This window comes from Sander lucioperca, chromosome 13 (assembly GCF_008315115.2).
Source record: "Sander lucioperca isolate FBNREF2018 chromosome 13, SLUC_FBN_1.2, whole genome shotgun sequence".
In the NCBI taxonomy this organism is placed as follows: domain Eukaryota; kingdom Metazoa; phylum Chordata; class Actinopteri; order Perciformes; family Percidae; genus Sander; species Sander lucioperca.
The window spans coordinates 33689563-33711285 of NC_050185.1; the positions used below are offsets into that span (position 1 = coordinate 33689563).

Sequence of the window (21723 nt, forward strand, 5' to 3'; positions counted from 1 at the left end):
GAGGTGAATGGATACAGGTGTGCCTCGTCAGCTGCCTGGAGAAGCCAGCCACGCTCCCTACCACTGCAGAGAGGAGAGGAGGAGAAAGAAAAACAACACAAACACAAAAAAACACCAATAAAACCAGAACCAAACACAGGATCATAGCACTCTAGATATGTCCACAATGTTCCACTTCCGGGATCACTCCGCCAGATTTCACTCATTTTGGCCGGATATCCATTACCTTGGGCTTTCTTTGTGTTGAAATTTTAAACTCCGGTCGATTTATGAGGACTATGGTTAACCTTTTCTCGGATCTCTGAAGGGTAAATCCAGACCTAGACCAATCAGAGTTTTCTGTTGCACGACTAAAACAACCTTTCAACGTACACATGTTCCACCAAAACAAGTTCCTTCCCGATGCTATTTTGCAGAGGTGCCATTGCTCTGTAAGGCGCCTAGCGCCGCCCAAGACGATTGTGATTGGTCTGGCAATGCGAGACAAGTCACAACCTAATAGTGGCGAGAGACTGGAGAGGCTGGGCTGCCCAATTCGTAACTGGTTACAATACAGAGTTAAGGGCAACACACACACACACACACACACACACACACACACACACACACACACACACACACACACACACACACACACACACACTGTGGTGCGTCATTTGTGGCCACACACACCAAACTGAACAGACAGAACTAATCAAGGTACAATAAATGGGATGTGCCAATGCAGGGAGAAAACTGCCAGCTGCCAACTTGTTTAAATGTCATTGTATGTTACCCTTTAAATGGTCTTGTCATAAACTTTGAATAAGAACTGAAAATATATGTCTGATAAAAACAAACAAAAACTTGCAATTGGTGCTGTTGATTTTGCTCTGCTTTTCACTGGTTTTGGCAGTTCTTTGTCTTTTGTTTGGGAAAGTGGAAAATGTGGAGGAAAATGGATGAAATCACTTATTCACTTATTCAAGAGAGCTCACTATTACCAACTGCCTTGACAAATGGCCACTGATAAAGGCTGACTAGTGCCACTAGTACCAGACTCAACACAAGAAAACAAGTTTTTTTGCTTCCTCCCAACAGTGCTTGACAGCGGCCTGTTAGCTCAACATGAGTGCAGGGCCCTTAAATAATCCATTATCTGTCCCTATCTAAGCAATGGTTGCAGAAACACAAGAGTAAGAGGTGATCTGATACAGTGTGTTGATATAGTGACAAAGTGTGTGATACACTTACTTTACTTCATGTCTCCTCATGACAGATGGTCCAGGCAACACATTTCTACAGCTGTAAACCCCCTGATCCCCTCATCCTTAATGCATCTTGGTCCAGGTTTTGAAGCGTGCTGCCTGTGACAATATGCCATTCAATGGAAAGTCAATCTCATACATAAGACCCATAGACCCATGCATATTCATTTAACCACACATTTTTGTCTCTGATGGGCACAAGTGTGAAGAGGACTCTTCAGATAGGACGACTGGGACAGCTGTTTTGGCTGAGGGGACAAAGGGAAGTTGTAAATTAATTTCCATTGATGGAGAATGTGAACCTGGAGGTTATGTAATGCACCGTGATGAAGAGGCTTCTTGACAGAATTAGATGACAGGACCGAGGGTGTCTAGACTCTGAATCTGAGTGTTAACAGTCTGATTTTGTGTTGCCACGTCCGTCATGGTATCAAGACTGAATATGACACATATGAAGGAGTACATACAGTATATCTCCTGAATGTTGACTTAGTATTTTATCTTTTTGCCCAGAGGCTTTGTACATAAACAAAACAAAAGTGTCACTTGTAACACTTGATAGAATTTGTCTTTTTTTGTGTGTAATATCTAGGGCTGGGTATCGGCACTCAATGCCTTTATCTTTGACGACTGTTATGATGTGTTGTACAACGGGCAGTGTGCAATTTTGTTGGCAAGTGGCAGTCTCTGCATGAAACATGACAGTCTGTGTCTGTGTACTTTATGTATGTATGTATGCACTATGTTGTGTTGAATTCTGTAAACAGCAAATATTGTTTATTTGTCCAAGACAAATTTTCCTTCGGGATAATAAAATCTTATCTTATCTTATCTTACCTTTAAGGTTTCGACCAAATTAACCCAGTACCAAGAAACTTCTCGAGTCAAACAATACCTGCATTTGATCCTTGTGGTAGCTAGATCTAGATAAAAATGACTTTTTGTATGTTTTTTTCTCGCAGCCAATCACCGCAAGCGTTCACAGTTTATGTGACTTGTGATTGGCCAACTACCGCAGCAGCTCCAACCCATACAGTCTGTGGTGTGGTGATATAGTGTGGTGTATTTGATGGAGTTGGCAGTTTAGTGTGCTGAGATGCATGTCCTAGTCCCCGTCTCCATTTTAATATTTGGATAACATACTTTTCGTTTAAAATGTTTACTATTGCAAGAGATTAGTAGCAGCTCAGTTATGGGTTTAATTCAGTGTGTAATTTTCATCTTCGTTTTCATTTCACATTTGATTTGTATTTTGGGGGACGTGGAGATGCATACTTTATACAGTAAAGAGAGGGGAATGTATCTCAAATCACGCTGAAAAAAGTACAGTGAGGATATAATACACAGTGAACAATAATTGGTATGTTTAATATACTGTTTATTCAACACACACACACACACACACACACACACACACACACACACACACACACACACACACACACACACAGCATGCTTAGACACATGGCCACATAGACAGACCCACAGTCCCAGTTGTGTCTCTTGTCCCTTGGGGCCACTGACTCAAAGCTTTTGGGGTCCATCAGAGCTACATGAGAGAGGGCATTTTCCTACTAAGCCCCAGTCTCTCACATACACACACACACACACACACACACACACACACACACAGACCACCTCCATTGCTTTCTGTCTCTTGCATACGCCGTGAGGTCTGCCGAGCGAGCACCTTCCGTCCTCTAATCCTGTTAGTGGAAGACGGGGGAGTCAAGGGGGAGGGGGGGTGAGGTAGTGTTGATGTGTGCGTGTATGAGGGACAGGGGGTGAAGACAAGGAAAGGGGGGGTACATGGGACACAAAGAACCCCCCATCCCGCACCAGCTGGAGCCCTGCGGTATAGGCTACGTGAGACCTGAATACCCCCTCTCACAACACACACATACAGTATATTCATTCATTCATATGTAGTTCTGTGTTGCTGAAAGAGCAGGACACTAACAATGTCAGGGTTTTGTATTCAATTCCCAGTGGGTCCATCATGATGAAGAGGGGTTAACTAGTGAACTGCCTCAGCAAGCATTAGTTAGCTAACCATCCAACGTATTCTCATACAACGGTCCGTATGATATCTTACGAAATATGACCGTCCTATTTACAGGCTGTGAAACAGCGACCGGTAGGCTACATGACGGCTACGTTTAGGCACCACAACTTGACAAGTTAAGTTTAGAAAAAAGAGGCAACGCAAACACATCTGAGACAAGTTAGAAAGTGGAACCATAGTCAACACTGAACTAGGATCGATACAATAAAGAATGTCTCTTGTTGCAGGATTGGGATTGAAGCCGATCCATACCATTTTTTTTTTTTATGGATCAGTATCAGCTTCATAAAGCCCAATCCATTTCTTAAAGTTACAATCTCGAAGATCTCTGTTAAATTTCAGTTGTGTTTTGGGATCTCACTTCCTAGAAATGTTGCAAATTAGAAGTATACAAACAAAATTTCTTAGAGGAAGGGTTCGTTAATGTAAGGAAAACTTAAGGTATTGATAAAAAGGTTTTTATGATTTAGTACAACTTAACAGCTGAGTGTATTCATCTCTTTTGTGTGTGTGCTAACACCCACTTGCACTGCATTGACTAATGTTCCGATATGGTTGTTAAACAGAGTAACAATTAGTTAAAGCAGCCAAAAGTTTCCATTAACGAGCCGCAATTTCTAAAAAATGAAATGCAAATAAAGTAGTTACTTTGCATCTATTTCAGTGACATTTTGCAGGTGCTATTGTCAAGTGTTATTGTCATGGTTCAAAACTGCTTTGAACTTATATACACACATATACACATATATATACAATATTTTGTTTATGCTGAGGTTGGAGAACCAGCACTGATTGAATCCCCATATTTTTCTTAATGCAAAATTATTAAGAAGAAAATAATGAACTTGCTTATCTGAATTTAGGTGGACTGTAAGCTAAGTGTGCACAGTGCAGCTGTACTACTAAAGGGGAAGTAAAGTTTACACACAAACATCCGTCTACTCATTATGCGACCTGTTTCTTAAAGAAAACATATCGTCCCTGGAGAAGAAAACCCTTCAAAAAACTAAAGTGTGGGGTTTGAAAGATGAGGCCATTTATATCAAGCAGGAAATCCAATGAAAATATGCTACTAAGTTGCAGTATGGGAAATGTAGGATCCTGCATTTTTGGAGCTTGACCCATTTCACAGTCATTCCTTTACCCTCTGCAGCCTTGTTGTTGATTGATTTGAAGGTAATTCACTTATCATCATATCATGGCTATGTTTGGGAGCAGAGCTGAAACTACGCTTCACTGCAGCTTCTTCAAATAGCTTTGGCACATTTCTTTTGATTCTTCTGAGTACCACAGCCTCTTTTCCTGCTGCTCCCTCCAGTCCCAAACACCAGAGACAGAAGTTAAAAAAAAATAATTTTAATTTCATTTACATACATACTCTTGTAATCCTTGTTATTTCCCTCTCCTCCCAGTGACATGTGGATACATCATTTTGTTTGTTTACTTGTTTTCCCTTTGTTTGACTGCTCTCTATTCTTGTAGTACAGAGGAGAGAAGAGCTGAGGATTTTGTTTGTATGGAAATGAGTATGGCGGCTCTCTGGGGAAACGCTCAGAGGGCTGAGCTGTTTGATGCCTGGCCCTCCGCGGAGGGTCGGGATGTCGCTGTTTGAGAAGCTCAGGAAAAAGAAGAGGCAGTAAGAGGAGTCAGCAGGGTGATATGAAGACCCCTGATGTTGCATTAAAAAGGTCAAAGTTCACTCTGGCTCACTGGACCTGAGGTGAATATAGTCTCTTCAAGCCCTTATAATAGCTTAAAGCACCTTTCCCTTCTCTCATTACAGTACAATGCTCTTACCTTTATTTACAAGTAGGAGGTGGAGCTTGTTATAGTATTGTCGGATAATTACCTAAAATATGAATTGAGAATTGCAGAGAAACAGCATTTTGAGAGCAACTGAAATGGTATTTTGGGGGATGAGGACAGAGGGATTACTAAAACAAATTCAATTTAATTTTATTTATAGTGTCATATCAGATGTTATCTCAGGACATTTCACAGATAGAGTAGGTCTAGATCACACTCTATAATTTACAAAGACCCAACAATTCCCCCCAAGAACAAGCATTTAGTGCTGCAGCGGCGAGGAAAAACTTCCTTTAAACAGGCAGAAACCTCAGACAGAACCAGCCTCTTGGTGGGCAGCCATCTGCCGCTGCCGGTTAAGACACAGAGACACTGATACAGATATACAGAAATATGATTGATAATAATTATAGTAGTTGGCATGATGCACAGTGGCAATTGTAGTAACAATAAAGATATAGAACCATGACTAAAAGCTTTATCAAAGAGGAGAGTTTTAAGCTTACTCTTAAATGTGGAGACATTGTCTGCTTCCTGAACCGGGAAATAAATAATGGGAATATCAGTAAGACGTTCACTCTGCAAGCCATTAATTCAGATTTATTGCTCTGTTTTTGATTTTTTTGTTTGGTGTTCACACTATTTTTTAAATGTGGCCAACATCAGATTCCAATGTGAACTGATCACAGTCCTGAACGCTCAATGGTGTTTTTTGCCCCCAACAGCTCCTTCCAGGCAGTGCTGCGACAGCTGCCTCCAAGGCACCTAACCCTAACCTTAACGCTAACCCTAACCATAACCAGTGCCTATTCCTAGTGCCTTCCAGACAGCGCTGCCTGTCGTACAGAAGTAAACATGGAGGCCACTGAAGTCAGTGCTTACTATTTCATTAATAAGTTAATGTGCAGTCAATGGAAGCTTGTAAGTTTGTGATCAGATGATAGAGGATGATGATGAGGAGAAAGAGAGCCCAATTTTTAATGATGTCTTTTTGTGGAGCAATGGCTGCAGCTTCTGTACAGAGGTGTGTGGATGTAGAGTTGGAGCCAGATCGTGACGTGAATGGCTTCACTGAAACAGATTTCATCCGACATTTCAGGATGTCAAAGGCTACTTTTAAACTACATCTGCTACATCCACAGCAAGATAACCAGTTTAGGCGACCCATCTTCCTAAAAGCGTGTAGAAGTTAGTGGCTGGGTGAGGGAGCGAGTGACGTAAAAGTCACATGAATTCTAATATGACTGTTCAGACTGTGGTCGCATTGCTGATCTGTATCGGATTTAGGACCACATATGAAAGTGGCCCAAATCTGAATTGAAAAGATCAGATTCCATGTGATTCATGCTGTTTACACTTCTGAGTCACATACTGTAAAAGAAAAAAACTAATCTGATTTGAGCCACTTTTGCCTATAGCGTGAACGTAGCCAAGAGCAGTTTTATTATGGAGGAATGGCTCAAAAGTGTGATGTAGTTTTAAGTTTTCCTTTATGTGCTGGTCATCATCACAAGGTCACTGTTTTTCAGGAAGAAGGAATAAAGTGTTATATATAAAGTAATGTTTTTTTTCACATTTCATGGCCGTTTTTGGAGAACATAATGACATGTTAAATGAGATGACAAAGATTTTCCACCTAATTGTGAATTTACACATTTACACAAAATATTATGTCAAACTGCATTATTATACTTAAGCCCCGTTTACACGAAGGGAAGACGCAGTTATTTTCCTGCGGTTTGGCCTCTCATTTACACGAAAAGCCACGTGTAAACGTAGTCTTAGATTACCTAAACTGAGTTGTTTCTCTACACATGGAATATTTCAAACACAGTGTAAATGTCCTTTTATGTGTTCACACAAGAGGAGAGAAGAAATCACACCTGTGTGAGAATGAAACCAACCTGCCCAAGTGGATCTAATCATGCTAATTAGGATGTTCTTTAGTTGGCCTGAAGAAGCCTGTGTGGCTTTGATTTTTCATGAAATAACAAATGAGCAAACAATTTATGAACAATTTCACGCATGATCCAATATCTTTCATATCATTTTATTCTCAAAAAGGTAAAGGACTGCTACTGTTCTGTCTCCTTTGAGTTGAGACATCTGCGGTTGTTCCGTGCTGCATTTTGATTTTATATATATATATATATATATATATATATATATATATTTTGTTTGGGTGGACATTGAACCTGGCTACATATTGCGAGGCAGTAGGTTTGAGATTGTTTCCAGGCAAATACTGTCTCATCTCGGTTCGGTTCGGCATGACAGCGGCCCCCTTGTACACTCAGAGTAAACAGGTCCGCGGTTATAAAGCTTTTACACGCCAATCCTGCCCAACATTCCCTTTATGTGCAAGTGCTGCAGGGCTCAGATGCATAATACATGAGCACTCAGTTAATCTATTGATCCAAAATATGTCTTCTCTCTTTCTCTGTCTCATTTACTGTCTGTCTCTTTGACTTTGTCATACCCTATCTTTGCATCTTGCTCACTGTTTCTCTCCATTTTCTTTTCTGCTCCTCCCCCCCATCAGCAGGCTAATTGGAGCACATGGACAGACACAACAACAGATTAGAAGAAGAAGAAAAGAAGAAGAGATGGGAGGGTGAGACATGAAGATGTGGAGATAATAGAAGGTGTAACCATAAAAAATGAAGAAAGCATGAATAAGAAATATGAACATATATAAATATAAGACAATACAGTGGTTAGAAATAGAGCAGAACAAGCCATCTATCTTTATGACAAACATATACATAAGGACAGGAGTTAAACCCAGTGGGATGTGAGGTGAGAGTGTAACAGAGTTAAAAATGTAGTGTATTGTTATATATTATTTTCGCCAAAAATGAACAGCCTTGTTGTTGTTGTGTAATAGTTGTGAATGGAGCCACCTTTGGCCACTTGGTGTACTACAGATCTGCTGCGTGAAATCTCGCGTTACTTCCCTACCCGATCAGAGAAGCTGTATACTTTTGATCGGGTAGGTTCAGTGTACAAAGTACTTCAACCAGTATATCAGTTTTCTAAAAGGAAATTGATGTTTAGGTTGATAACTTCGGTGTATCTCATGTGTTATATTATTCCCATGCACTGTAACGATCATACTGCATTTTGCATGGTTGACAGAAAGTTTGTTAATGTTTCTTTTTGACCGTGAGTTTCTGTGTACTGAGGCTAACGTGGCTAGCCGTAAACTCCGCTAGTCACATCCATACATTGGAAGCAATATTACTCAGTGTCTGGCGTGCCTCGCTTGCTAGCAAGCATGGATAGTGTACAATGGGATATTGACATAGTACATGTAGCCTATGTAATGCAATGCATTCTTTATATTTTGCTTGTGCAGATGCTGTAAATGTGTACACCAAAGCCTGAAGACAATGTTCTGATTTATTTTCCAAAGGTATGTGGCCCCATAATGTAATTAGGTTTTAATGAAGTGCTGTAACTTTATGCACTTAGGCTGCAGTTATGCCATTCTATATGAGAAGTTTAAAAGTTATGATTCAGATGATAGTTTTGTATGCATTTTCTATTGCTGAAAGAGTGATTGAAAGAGAAGCTGTATACTTTTGATCATATGAGTGTAATTTGTAGGATACTGGGCTGTGGTTTCCAACACATTAGCGTGCCCTGTGCTGCTTGCTGTAGTAGTGTTGAATTAACTAAAGTGGTCAGTATGCTTTAAAAAAAGTGCTTGTTGGATTGTGAGGCAGCATCTGAAACCTTCAAACTTTCCGACATCGGAATTGGGTACACCTGACCTTTTGTAACTTTCCAACAATCTGACAATCTGACAATCCAACGTGCACATCCATTTCATACAGCAATCATGTGAATCATCATACTGTGAACCCATGTATATACTTTGTATGACACCATGTCATAGCAGGAAGTCTAGCAGAGTATGTAGCATTAGGACGTTCGCTATTAAAGGTGATCATCTGATATTCATGGGTGACTCCCACCTACTGCAGGACACACGTACTATATTAAATACGATTGTGTCATCAACTGAATCAGAGGTGTCAAGATTACATTTTTACAAACCACAGATTATAAATTAAAAAAATCATTATCGAAGGATGCTCCTTCAAATGTCTTTAAATGCTTATCTACATTTGCATTTTACCGGTTTTCTGCTACACACTATATTTTTACAATGTATCTCATGTCATTTACAGTCTATAAAAAAAAACAAAAAACATTGTGATCACGGTCTTTTGTGCAATGTGTAACACTTGTGTGTTAAAAGCTGGAACACAGTCATATTCCACTGAGACTCGTCCTCGAAAAACCATCCAGTGCTCCCCAGACATTTGACAACATGGCCAGTGTGGTAAAGCAGCACTGATAATGTAACTTTCTGTCCTGGTCACTCAGCTTACAGTACCACCTTCATGCATATTTTACTTCTCTCTCTCTTCTTTTTTTTTTTCTTTCTTTCTTTCTTTCTTTCTTTCTTTCTTTCTTTCTTTCTTTCTTTTTGTCTTCCTTTATAATCCCCCTGCCTCTCAACAGAACCTTTACAGCCTAAAGTCTACAAAAAGACAAGATATATGCTGTGTTCCGGTCAGAGTTGGAGGTCAGAATTTCCCAGAAATGTCCAACATCCAACCCAAGCGTTCGAGGTGCACAACGCCAAACGTGAATGAAAAACATGGCTGACCTTACACACAATGAACTCTTAGGAGCGCAGCCTCCTTGCATATATAAACCAGAGATGTTCACAAGTCATTTTTTGGAAGTCCAAGGCGAGTCTCAAGTCTTTGAGCTCGAGTCCAAGTCAAGTCTCAAGTCTCTGTCCATCTGATCTGTCCCTAACACTGTATTGTTAAATCTTATGAATTCAAAGCATGTCCTGTAGCTACCATCCATACAGTACAGTATCAAAATTAGTTGTAGGATAGCTTTATGAGGTCTACTTAACACATCCCTCTAGTCCTCAGACCTGGTGATATATTAACCTAAGTCGGTCACATCATATGGATACAACTATAAAGATACAATTTGCTTGTTCCCAGCATTAGCAGAACACTTCGCGATGGTTAGCATGTTACTTGTGACGATATATGTTAAATGTAACATCTCTATCACTCAAAAAAATGTCTAATGTCGAAGTGGAAATCAAGTGAATAGTGGCAGCGCCACAGCAGTTACAGAACAACATGCATCTCAGTGTCAGTCCAAATTACGCACAATAAGCAGTTTGAACTCACTGATGTAATGCCATTTATTTTCTAAGTGTTAGTACACTCAGTGAAACTGAGTCCAGCGCGAGGAAGATCCGACTCAGAAGAGGAGAGGTTAGTGAGGCCAGCGTCTCCACGGCAGGAGACAGTGCGCACGGATCCGCTGCACCACGCATGAATTAAATAATGAAATAGTAAATAGGACTACAGTATTAGAAATATGTGCAGAATTAAGACAGTCAAGATGGCCCAGTGTTTGGTGGACCGGTACACCTTGTTCACTTAATAGCCTACAAATTATCCACGGGATCAATTACGCATCACATGAGTTTGCCCACCCGACACAGCATTTGTTCCTGGGGAGATGGATCCGTGCGTCCTGCCTCCTGTGCGCCATGGATATCTGAGCCTCATCAACTACTAACTATAAAGATACAATGTGCCTGTTCCCAGTATTAGCAACACTTTGCGATGGTTAGCTTGTTACCTGTGACGATATATGCTAAATGTAACGTCTCTTTCACATTAGCAAGTGACTGACTATCTGGGTGCGTTTTGAGATGCCTGATGAAGTTTGATGTTGTTGATCCGGCATCATTTATCTTGGTGCCACACACCTTGCATGTAGCTGCTCGCTTACTGCCACTGTTTACGAAGTTATTGATAGCAAAACTAATGACAAAAGGCACAACTCCGGGAGGACTTGGTGTCGCCATCGTCAATGTATTTTTTTATATGTGAGTGCGCGCACATAGGCATATGGCAAAGGGCAGGGGACATGAGGCTCGTCATACATTTCCCCAACGTATATGCGCCAATAAAAGAAAATAGAAATACATGAATAAATTCAGATTTAAAAAGCAATAATTGCATGAAAACAGGTTGTTGATGAGTCTCGAAGCTCGAGTCCGAATCAAGTCTGAAGTCTTTTGGGTCGAGTCGCAAGTCAAGTCTGAATTCAGCTGTTTGTGCGACTTAAGTGCGACTCAAGTCCGAGTCTCAGACACGAGTCCCCATCTCTGATATAAACCATAGATATCAACGAAACAGAGAAGGAAATACGACGCACGAGGTAACAGACGCCATTATACATTTTATTTTATGCCACTTTTATACTTGGAAGCGTATCTAACTATTCCATAAATATTATTTAACTCAGGTAAATATACTGAATACATTGCTTTTTAGTTGAATGTTTATAATTTATAATATGCGCTACCATGGGGGCTGCCATTGTTGTGTGACGTCAGACAACTGCTACTTAATGAAGTCTTGACAGATGGATTTACCCTGAGTTTACAAGTAGGAACCCTGACTTTGAGTGGCGTTCCATGATTGTACTTTCTCTTTTAGGAGGTCAGACATTTTCAAGTTCTGAGTTATCTGGAACGCACCATAAGCATTGGTTTTAGGAGGATGGGGGATGAGATGGAAAGATTTTCCAATTATGTAATGAATGATGATTTTATTGGTTGTTAATGTCAATGTCAATTTAATTTGTAGAGCACCTTTCATTACAAGTAAACCCAACGTGCATACACATTCAAACAAAGCATGAATAGAAATAAGAATGCGATAAACACAACAGGACAATCAACAAAAACAAACAAAACATACAAGTGTGATCTTACAAATTTCGTACACACACACACACACACACACACACACACACACACACACACACACACACACACACACACAATGGTTTTGAGATTGTTTTTAAATGTGGACACAGTTGTGATGGACCTCAGGTCATTAGACAGCTAGTTCCAGAGAGTAGGACCACAGTAATTGAAGGCCCTCTCACCGGACCTCGATCTAATTAGTTAGTTGTTTCTAAGGTTTTCTAAGGTTTGCTCTATGCAGAGTGGTAGCTGTAGTTTGTTTGCTTTTAAGACCCTTTTCAAAGTTTTCCTCAGTTTGTGAGGTGGATTTGCCTTTCCTGGTTTGTTAAAGGCTCTGAACACCCACAGGTGTTTCCAGTTAATCTGGCTGATTAGACCTCTTTTCCCAGGACTGTGTGGGTGTGTATAGACTGATTGATTGACATCTTCCTGAGTCACCTGTTAGCTCTGTTGCACCTGTTAGGGTGGGACTAATTACACCTTTATCATTCTTATTGGTAGATGAAGACTTGTGACCTAATAAATTCTCATCTAAGCTCTGGCCCAGAGGTCTAATCAGCCACAACTGAAAACACCTGTGTGAGTGTTCAGAGGCTTTAAAGGACAATTCCGGCGCAAAACGAACCAATGGGGTTAATAACAGATGTGTACCCACTCTGTCGTTCTCTGGGACATGTTTTCATGCTAATTGATTGTGTTTGTAGAATGAAAGAAGCTAGTGTGGACCACTGATTAGCTTACAACGCTAGTATTTGGTGCACAGGGAAAGTAAAAATAAATGGCTATTTTGTACCACTGAAAAGGCTCAAAATATCACCAAACGTCAACGGTAGCATAATGACGGTCTTTTTGAGCCTTTTTAGTGGTACAAAATAGCGATTTATTTTTACTTTCCCTGTGCCTTAAATTGTCCTTTAACTGGCCAGCCAGCTGACAGATTGACTTAATCTACTGTAGGTGGATTAGTGAGCTGTTGTTTGAGCATTTCTTACTAAACAAAGTGGTTATCTTCATATGCTCACCAGTGGTACACTGTAATTCTGTTGAGCCTGTGTGTGCACGTAAAGTTCTGTGCTGCTGGAAAATGTAAACATTCAATGAAAAAATGGGTAAAAAGATCCAGGTGAAATTGTGAACATTAAAATTGTTATTTTGTTATTATGTCTATACTGCTCCTATTAATGCCAATACCTAGACACATAGCAGTTAGACGCTGGTGTTGAAACAACATGAACATTAAAAGTGGGCAAAGTACAACATGCAGAGAACACTCTTACTGAATGAAGCTGAAGCACAAACATGTCAGCAGGAATATCTGAACTTTTTTTTTTACTTCATGCCCATCAAAGCTTAGAGTAACATTTATGTCCCTGAGAGATACACTCATTTTTAAGCTTAGAGATATCACCCATGTGTCAGTGATCATTTGGTTGTCCCTCCACTCCATGCTAACAAAATGACACACAGCTGCATGTAATTTAAAATTGTCATATAGCTTTAGAGCTGCTACAAGATTTGTACACTTTTTTTTAGGTCAAACAAGTCATCTGCAGTCGTTCAACACAGCATGATGATCTGCTGGTGACACATGGATGACTTTGGTGTCATCAGTCAAAGCTAAGTCAAGCAGAAGGACTACAGTCTACCACAGTCTCTCAGTGTGTTTCCTCTACGAATGGAGATAAAAAATCTGCAGGCGCAGGTAAAGTGCTCAGGATCTCTCCCTGAGCGAACCAACTAACCTTTTCTTCTAGCCTCGTGTCTTTAATTTGTACTGGCAGACAATGAAATATTCACAAGGAACTCTACAGGCAATTACATTAAAAGTGTGTGGTTAGAAACCGCCTACCCTTCGGCAGGGCCCCTCGGTGAGAAGCGGAGGCCGATTTGGTGAATGGTCGCAAAGTTTACAACGTCAGATTTTACTCACTATCAATAATTTAGAGCTGGAAGAAGCAGAGAGGCGGAGGAAAGAAGAACAAGAGTGAACGCAAAAGAAAGAAAGGAAGGAGAGGAGGAGGCGAGGAGAGGAGGTGGGAGCGACGTGAGTAAGTGTGCGTTCAGACGGGTGGATGTTGGCGGAAAGCTGCACTTCAGTGTCCATGTGGCAGAACTAAGCAGTGTGGCGGCCATGTTCTGCTCGCTGAAAGCTTCACCGGACGTTTGATCCCTCGGAGTCCATCCTTTACTCTAAACACACAGACAAACACAGTCACCCATGCATAGCTGCACACACCATACACACACAGTATATTGTTCATATACACACAGTTTTTCATCTTTAGTGCACCAAGACACAAACACATATTGCACAGCTACAAATGCTCCCTTTGTGGAGTGATTGTAAAAACAAGGAAAACGCTGTAGTTGAATTTTAGTGCCCAATCAAGCAATGTGAAAGATGCTCTGATGGCTACAGAAAAGAGTGTTAGAGAGTTGTGTAATTACACACCTGACATGTCAGTTAACTGATTAAAGATTTGACTTTTTCCTTCGATCCTCAATGAAGGGTTTTGAAATGAAAGTTTTGTGGGACAAATTAGACTTAAGTATTTTCTATTTCCAAAATCTAATCGAACAAGTAAGCTGCATCTTGTGGCAGCAAATATACAGACAGCTGACAAATTAAAGGAAGAAACAGTGAGGGCGTCCACTGGCTCTGTTATGCTGTGGGGTCCTGACATTGTTTGGGTTAAGATGTCTCCTTAAGGCTCATTTATGCTCAGTGTTAGATGTGAATACTCTGCGTTCATTTTGTCCGTATTTGTGCATGTTTTTGTGAACGGGAATAAAATGTGAGTTGGACGGTAGCGAAGGAAAAGTGGAGGTCCGTGCGAGACCAAGGTAGAAAAGTTTGTGTGTTGATAAAAACATAATGTAACAAAATGCAATAGATAGAGACATGCATATGACTTAAAAGTGCTGTAGGTAGGATTGTCCCCCCCTTTCTGCTAAAGCCCAAACAGTCACCTAAGCCCCTCCCCCCACAAGGGAGAATGAATGTGTGTGCATGAGCAGTTAGACACCCCCCCTGGCCCTGATTGGTGAATCTGAACAGGGAGCTGTGGATTTTTGCAAATCAAACTACAGGCTGTAGGTGGTGCCAGAGGAGCCGGACTTTTATTTTTAAATTACCTGCTTCATGTAGTTCTACTCAAACATAGGGTCAGTTTCAGCAAATATAACAGAAAGTTAGTTTTATAAGTCTTACCTACTGCACCTTTAAAGGTCATCTGAAGCTCCTGCTCCACTGAAGACACTAAAAATGGTGGACAGTTGAGGAGAAAAAATGAATACATGAAACATACAGAAATGCCATGTTTCCATCATGTTTTCGACATGGTTTTTCCATAGTTTAAGGATTATTGGGTGCTCTTTTCATTACAAGCCCTTCTTTAACAACGGTTTATTGCCTCTAACTGGAAAATTAGCGCCTCCAGCTGTTTATCTTGATGCGCTCAACTTTTAATAGTCTATGAAAGATTTTCGACCTGGATTGACTATTAATGCTCTGGAGGCTCGTGGTTGACACCTTGCTAAGGCATTTGATTTTGTTTTTTCCTTCAATTTAACTCCCATATATACTGTACATATGTAAAGGACATGCATTTATGTACATGTCCACACAGGCAGAATACAATTCAGTATATCTGTAAATATGGTTTAAAGGTACAGAAACATCATGCCTTTGTTTATTAATAAACAAATACAAACAAATATGCATTTGAAGAATTTCTTTTTTACTTTCTGAATAGAGTTCCGGAATCATGTTTATTTTGGTTCAGCTTTCATTTATTAGACAAAAAAAGAAATGAGAACTACATAGTTGTAGAGTAAAACCATAGTCCAATTTCAATAAACTGTCAGATGGCATTATCTTGAAGTAAGTGGTGACCCTAACCTTTTTCCTGACTGCCTCTCTCTTCTTTCTTTCTCCCTCCCTTCTTTTTTGCCAGAACTCTTCCTCCATCCCCCCCCCACCCTCTCTCTCTCTCTCTCCCCCCTCCCACCCCAGCTGGATCCCCTGCATGTTGTCCGTCCGGTATCGCCTTCCCAGAGGAGCGTCCTGCCTGCCGGCGTCCCAGCAGAGGCGGGTGATGTATATTTGATGAGCGGGTGCTGGGGACCCTCTGGAGGGCCATGACTACAGCAGGACAATGGGCCTCGCTCAGGTTTCCTGCTGACTGACACTGACACTGCTGCTCTTTTTGTAGGCGAGCCAGTGAGCCGGGGCTGGAGTTTCAACCAGGACAGTAGACCAAGAGGCAGGGTTACAGCGGCGGCAAGGCCCAACACAGTCCAGCCTGATGCCTGACACCTTCATTTTACTCTCAGGAAAACCATGAAACAGTGACCAACGACCAGGCATTAATATTGGGTTACATCGTTCATTTGTCGTTGATGTAAAATTGTAAAATTGAATGTAAAATTAGATGATCATTTGTCTTGGATGTTCATTTTTGAAAGTTGAAATGGCAACTTTTGAGCGTATTAAAAATAAATGATGTAGTTATTTACAAATGCATGGAAGAATTTAAATAGGATGTTGATGCTGTTTTTTGTGGCCAAGTTTGGGGACCATTTTCTTTATCCGGAGTCAGTAAAAGCAACCTTGACCTTGTACGAAAACGGATATCCTCCTTAAGCTAGTATTCAAATTTTCAACAACTATTTTTGGGATAATGAAGTACAGATATGACCTGTCCAATACACAACATCCTGGATGATGAGCATTAATGTACAGCAGAGGGAAACATGCAGAAATGTTTCCAGCAGACACTTTAAGCTCATCTTCATTTTATACCTGCAATTTTGAGAATGCTATACTAAAATTAAATTTTGGTACATTTTAACATGACAACAAACAGTAGTGAGAATATAATGTGCACAAGAAATGGAAATTGAGAGAGAGAGAGAGAGAGAGAGAGAGAGAGAGAGAGAGAGAGAGAGAGAGAGAGAGAGAAAGAGAGAGATTATATTTGTTAAATCTGTTTATTATTATTATTATTATTATTATTATTATTATTATTATTATTATTATTATTATACATGTAGCAACGGCCAAAGCCCACCCTTTAAACCCTCCTTTTTCCAGATCGCCTTTAGGTGATTATAGGGATAATTATTCCGTCCACCGGAAATCCCCTCTTTGATTGACAAGGTGCTGCCCCGCTGACCCGCGCGGTAAATATTTCATGGTCTACTGCTTGTGCTCTTTAGTTGTCGTTCAGGCCTGTTTATTCTTTAATTGAGAGAAGTGTGTGTGTGTGTGTGTGTGTGTGTGTGTGTGTGTGTGTGTGTGTGTGTGTGTGTGTGTGTGTGTGTATGTGTGTACAAAAGTAAATGAAGCATGATTAATTAATGTATTAATTGCCAAGAAAGTGAATGGGGTTCAGGCAGAGGAATTCCTGCGTTTGCCATCAATTAATAATTTTCACAGAATATCTCTCTCTCTCTCTCTCTCTCTCTCTCTCTCTCTCTCTTTCACACACCCAATAGATTAATTGATTTTCTGTCTTTTGATTCCAGTCATATACTATTATACTCAATAGTCATTAACAGTATTTAATCATTATGGGGGAATTGAAACCCAGACTAATAGCCTACATTTTTATGTCCAACCTTTTAACTTTTGGATCAACGTTCTGCTTTCAGGGTTTTTGGTGCAACTGCCTGTTTTGTCTAACTGTTGCCAATTTCTTCAGGTGTTGATTTTCAGTTAGCTCAACAAATGTTTTTTTGTGCAACTACACAGCATCCTTTCTCATTTCTCCTCTTCCAGCGAGCCAGGCACGCTTGTAGGCGTGGATACAGTCGGTGAACTCAACCTGATTGGTGGAGGCATCCAAAGGGAGGGAGTGAGGATCCACCAATGAGGAGGACCTTTGCGCGGCAGTGGTCCAATATAGGAGCTGGAGGCGAGGAGCATCTTTATTATAGAACTCATTTACAGGCGAAAAGGAGACAGGAGACCCGCAGGAGCCCAGGAGTTACCTCTCCTTCTCTGTTTCTGTTTTTTAAGCGAACCTGACTGCATCTGCGACGCCGATCACGAACCACCTTTTATTCAAAGCGTCTGCGTCTGGCAGTTTTTTTTTTTTTTTCTTTTCCGAGGCGTTTCTTTTTTAGAAATTCTCCAAACACGGAGCTAAACGAGGAAGACTTGAAACGACCCTCACTCAGTTCTGCAATCATGATGTCGATGAACAGTAAGCAGCCTTTCAGTATGCACCCCATACTCCACGAACCCAAATACGCTCCTCTGCACTCCAGCTCGGAGGCCATCCGCAGGGCCTGCCTGCCCACACCATCGGTGAGTTCAACATTCATTCCTGCAGCTCCTGTCATTCGCCAACAGGACTTCTGTCATCCTTAAATGTCCAGGGAAATAGTGGACAAATGACATATGGCTGGCAAAAAAAAAACAAAAAACCTTCCTCTGGACAATCTGATAACTTTTACAGTGGCAAGCTCGTAAATTATTCGATATGGGTTTTGCCCTGGATTCTTGCCTTTGCGTTTCGGTTAAAATGTTGTGTCCAGAGAATATAACTAATCCTGTTTTTGTATCATAAAAACCACAATGAATGAATAATGAAGTTAAAATTGTCCCCATGCAACCAGCAGAAAAAAGAAAGCAAGAAACGTGCCATGCTTGGAAACAATGGGGGTAGTGAAATAGGTGTATGTACAAAAATGACAAAAATAGATTAAATATAGAATTAAATAAAAGGTTTGAGACAGCCGTGGATCATAGCAGCAGCAGCACAATGAGGGCAAGGCAACCTGGTTACTTAGGGCAGGATGTCGGTGCGTAAAGACGCACAAAAGCTTCTCTGAGAAGCCAAATCCTGCATTCAGGGGAGTGTGAGTGCTGCTGCTTAAAGTGAAAGATGATAGAAGATGAAGGAGGAAAAAAAGACGCGGCGTGGATTCTCTAAGCGCGTGTTATCTCATATTGTCCCATTCATATTCAAACTCGTCTCATTTCATTGTCCGCAGAAATTATTCAGGAGATCGTAAATATTAATTTTAAATGAATAACCATCCGCGCTGACACACTTTCTGGGCGTTGGGCAAATCAGTGATGTCCAAGTTGTATTAGATTACATTTTCCGAGAAGTACGAAACAAAGTTAAGTGAAAGCTGTATGAAAATGAATTTAAATCGAATTGAATCTGTAAAAAACCCTTCTCCATATTGGAAATACTTTGCATAAAGGTAACCTAAAAGCGTCCGCACTTACGCTGCTTTATATTAGCCTGCCACTTGTTAAAGTTTGACTGGTAGTCAATCTCACAGGTAGGAATTTGTGAAGCTTTCACTTGTGAACATTTTGTAAAATAATACAAAGTGATGTGATATTTATACGTGTAAAAAAAAATATGAATAACTTTTTATGAATAACAAAATAAAGTCTGCAGTGAATATTTTTCATTTTTTCTTTTTTGATCTGACTTTCGGTTTTCTCTTTCTAACTTGCTCTTTACACAGATTCATTTTGAATTATAAACATACAACATATTTACATAAATTAAACTGTGTCGACTGTTTATTTTCCATTTGAACATAAATGTCTTTACAGAGAAATGTAAATAATTCATGGTCGTTGTAATAGAAAGGTTGTGAATGATGAAGGCGCATTGGAGGGGAAGAATTGTTTAAACTGGTTATGATTGAATGAAGTCAATGTGTTGATTTCTGTCCCATGTCCTTCTCTAACCGGCCTGCCTCTGCTCTTCTCGCAGCTTCAGGGCAACATCTTCGCCGGCTTTGATGAGAGCTTGCTGCAGAGAGCCGAGGCTCTGGCCGCGGTGGACATCGTGGCCCAGAAGAGTCATCCGTTCAAACCAGACGCCACCTACCACACCATGACCACCATGACCAGCATGGCCTGCACCCCGACCTCCTCCTCCGCGCACCTGCACCACCCATCGGTGCTCACCTCCCACCACCACCCGGTGCATCACCAGTCGGCGCAGGGCCTGGACGGCGACCTGCTGGACCACCTAACACCGGGCATCTCCCTGGGTGGCATGGCCGGCTCGGACGTCTGCTCCACGGCCTCGCACACCGCCCACGCCGCCCACATGTCGGCCATCAACCACATGCAGCACCACCACCACCACCAACAGTCCATGAACATGCACCCGCACGCGCAGCTGTCCCACGGCTCCCTGGGGTCCACCGGCTTAGACTCGGAGCCCGATCCCCGGGAGCTGGAGTCGTTCGCTGAGAGATTCAAACAAAGGCGAATCAAACTCGGGGTGACACAAGCGGACGTGGGCTCGGCCCTGGCCAACCTTAAGATCCCCGGGGTCGGGTGTCTGAGCCAGAGCACCATCTGCAGGTTCGAGTCCCTGACGCTGTCGCACAACAACATGGTGGCCCTTAAGCCGATCCTGGAGGCCTGGTTGGAGGAGGCGGAGAGGGCGCAGAGGGAGAAGATGTCCAAGCCAGAGATCTTCAACGGGGGCGACAAAAAGAGGAAACGAACGTCAATCGCGGCCCCGGAGAAGCGCTCCCTGGAGGCTTATTTCGCCGTGCAGCCGAGGCCCTCGTCGGAGAAGATCGCCGCAATCGCCGAGAAACTTGACCTGAAAAAGAACGTGGTCCGGGTTTGGTTTTGCAATCAGAGGCAAAAGCAGAAACGAATGAAGTTTTCTGCGACGCACTAAGACCATGCTGGGGGAACCTGCGGGAGTCTGCCCTGTTTACAAAAAAGACAAACCAGAGACAAGCTGCTGCACACTGTCAGAAAAACAAGGTACACCGTTGTGCCTGTTGTTACTGGGGCTGGACCTGCTTGACACACAGCCAGGGTTTAAACAAAATGATATCCATTTTATCAAGTCATTTAATCTCTTATATTTATTTTTTTTTTTTTAAATGGATTTTTGCTTTCAGGAATTCCTGAAATGCATCTGCAACACCTGAAAACATAAGATGCTGTTTCACCTCATTGGCTGAATTCGTTACTTACTGAAGAAGAAAATCACATTTTCTGACTAAGTAATGGACTAAATGTCTTGTTAAGTTTCACTACAGTGTTGTTCACCTTGCAAAGGAGCAGCATCCACAGCCCTGTATTATTATTATTATTATTATTATTTTTTTTTTTGCACCAGTGCCTGAATCCCAGTTGTGGAAACAATTTCACAGAAAGTATTCAGTAGGAGCGTGTGCAAAGAAACACCTGTACGTCTCTGGAGTGTTAGCTGCCGATTAATCTCCACTCAGTATAACCAGGGACTGTTTGTTTTTGGAAGGTTCAGCCTCATGCAGTTACAAAAAACGACTGGATTCAACGGTGTACCTTTTTTTTTTTTTTTTTATTCTGACAGTGGAGACGGGGCACTGAGACTGGGAGAAAGACTGAGTTCCTGTCCAAAAACTTGAGACTCTTAAATCTTTACGCTTCTCCACAGAATAGGCCGCTACTCTCTGAGAGACGGGAGAGAGTGATCGCCATCGTGTCAGAAAAAGAGGGGGAACAATGCTCCGTCCCATTCATTCATATGGCAATTATTGTACAAAGAAATAAGCATAATAATGACGGGAATCGAGAAATAACTGATATCATCTTCCTTAGTCGGAATAGCTTTTTTATATTTATCATTGTACATATTTGTGAATAATTATGTTGCACCTCCGTGTGTGGAAAAGCTAATTGAAATGTATTGGATTTTTCGCTGTCTTTTCTCCCAGGTGTTTGTTTCTGTAGGGAATTCAATAGGTTTTGGGGACAGATCGGACAAAATGAGTACAAATGTCGG

General features: G+C 41.3%; 1 protein-coding gene and 1 long non-coding RNA gene across 2 annotated transcripts; both read left to right on the top strand.

Moving 5' to 3' along the window:
* Positions 1-8032: 8032 nt before the first annotated feature.
* Positions 8033-8534, top strand: LOC116056066. The gene is made up of 2 exons (XR_004106472.1): positions 8033-8110; positions 8477-8534. It is a non-coding gene; the product is annotated as an uncharacterized LOC116056066 (long non-coding RNA).
* Positions 8535-17898: 9364 nt separating this feature from the next.
* zgc:158291 (uncharacterized protein LOC572084 homolog) lies at positions 17899-20793 on the top strand. Its single transcript, XM_031308292.2, has 2 exons — positions 17899-18260; positions 19696-20793. Exons 1-2 carry the CDS (start codon positions 18141-18143, stop codon positions 20623-20625), a joined length of 1050 nt encoding a protein of 349 aa, XP_031164152.1. The 5' UTR covers positions 17899-18140; the 3' UTR covers positions 20626-20793.
* Positions 20794-21723: the final 930 nt, after the last annotated feature.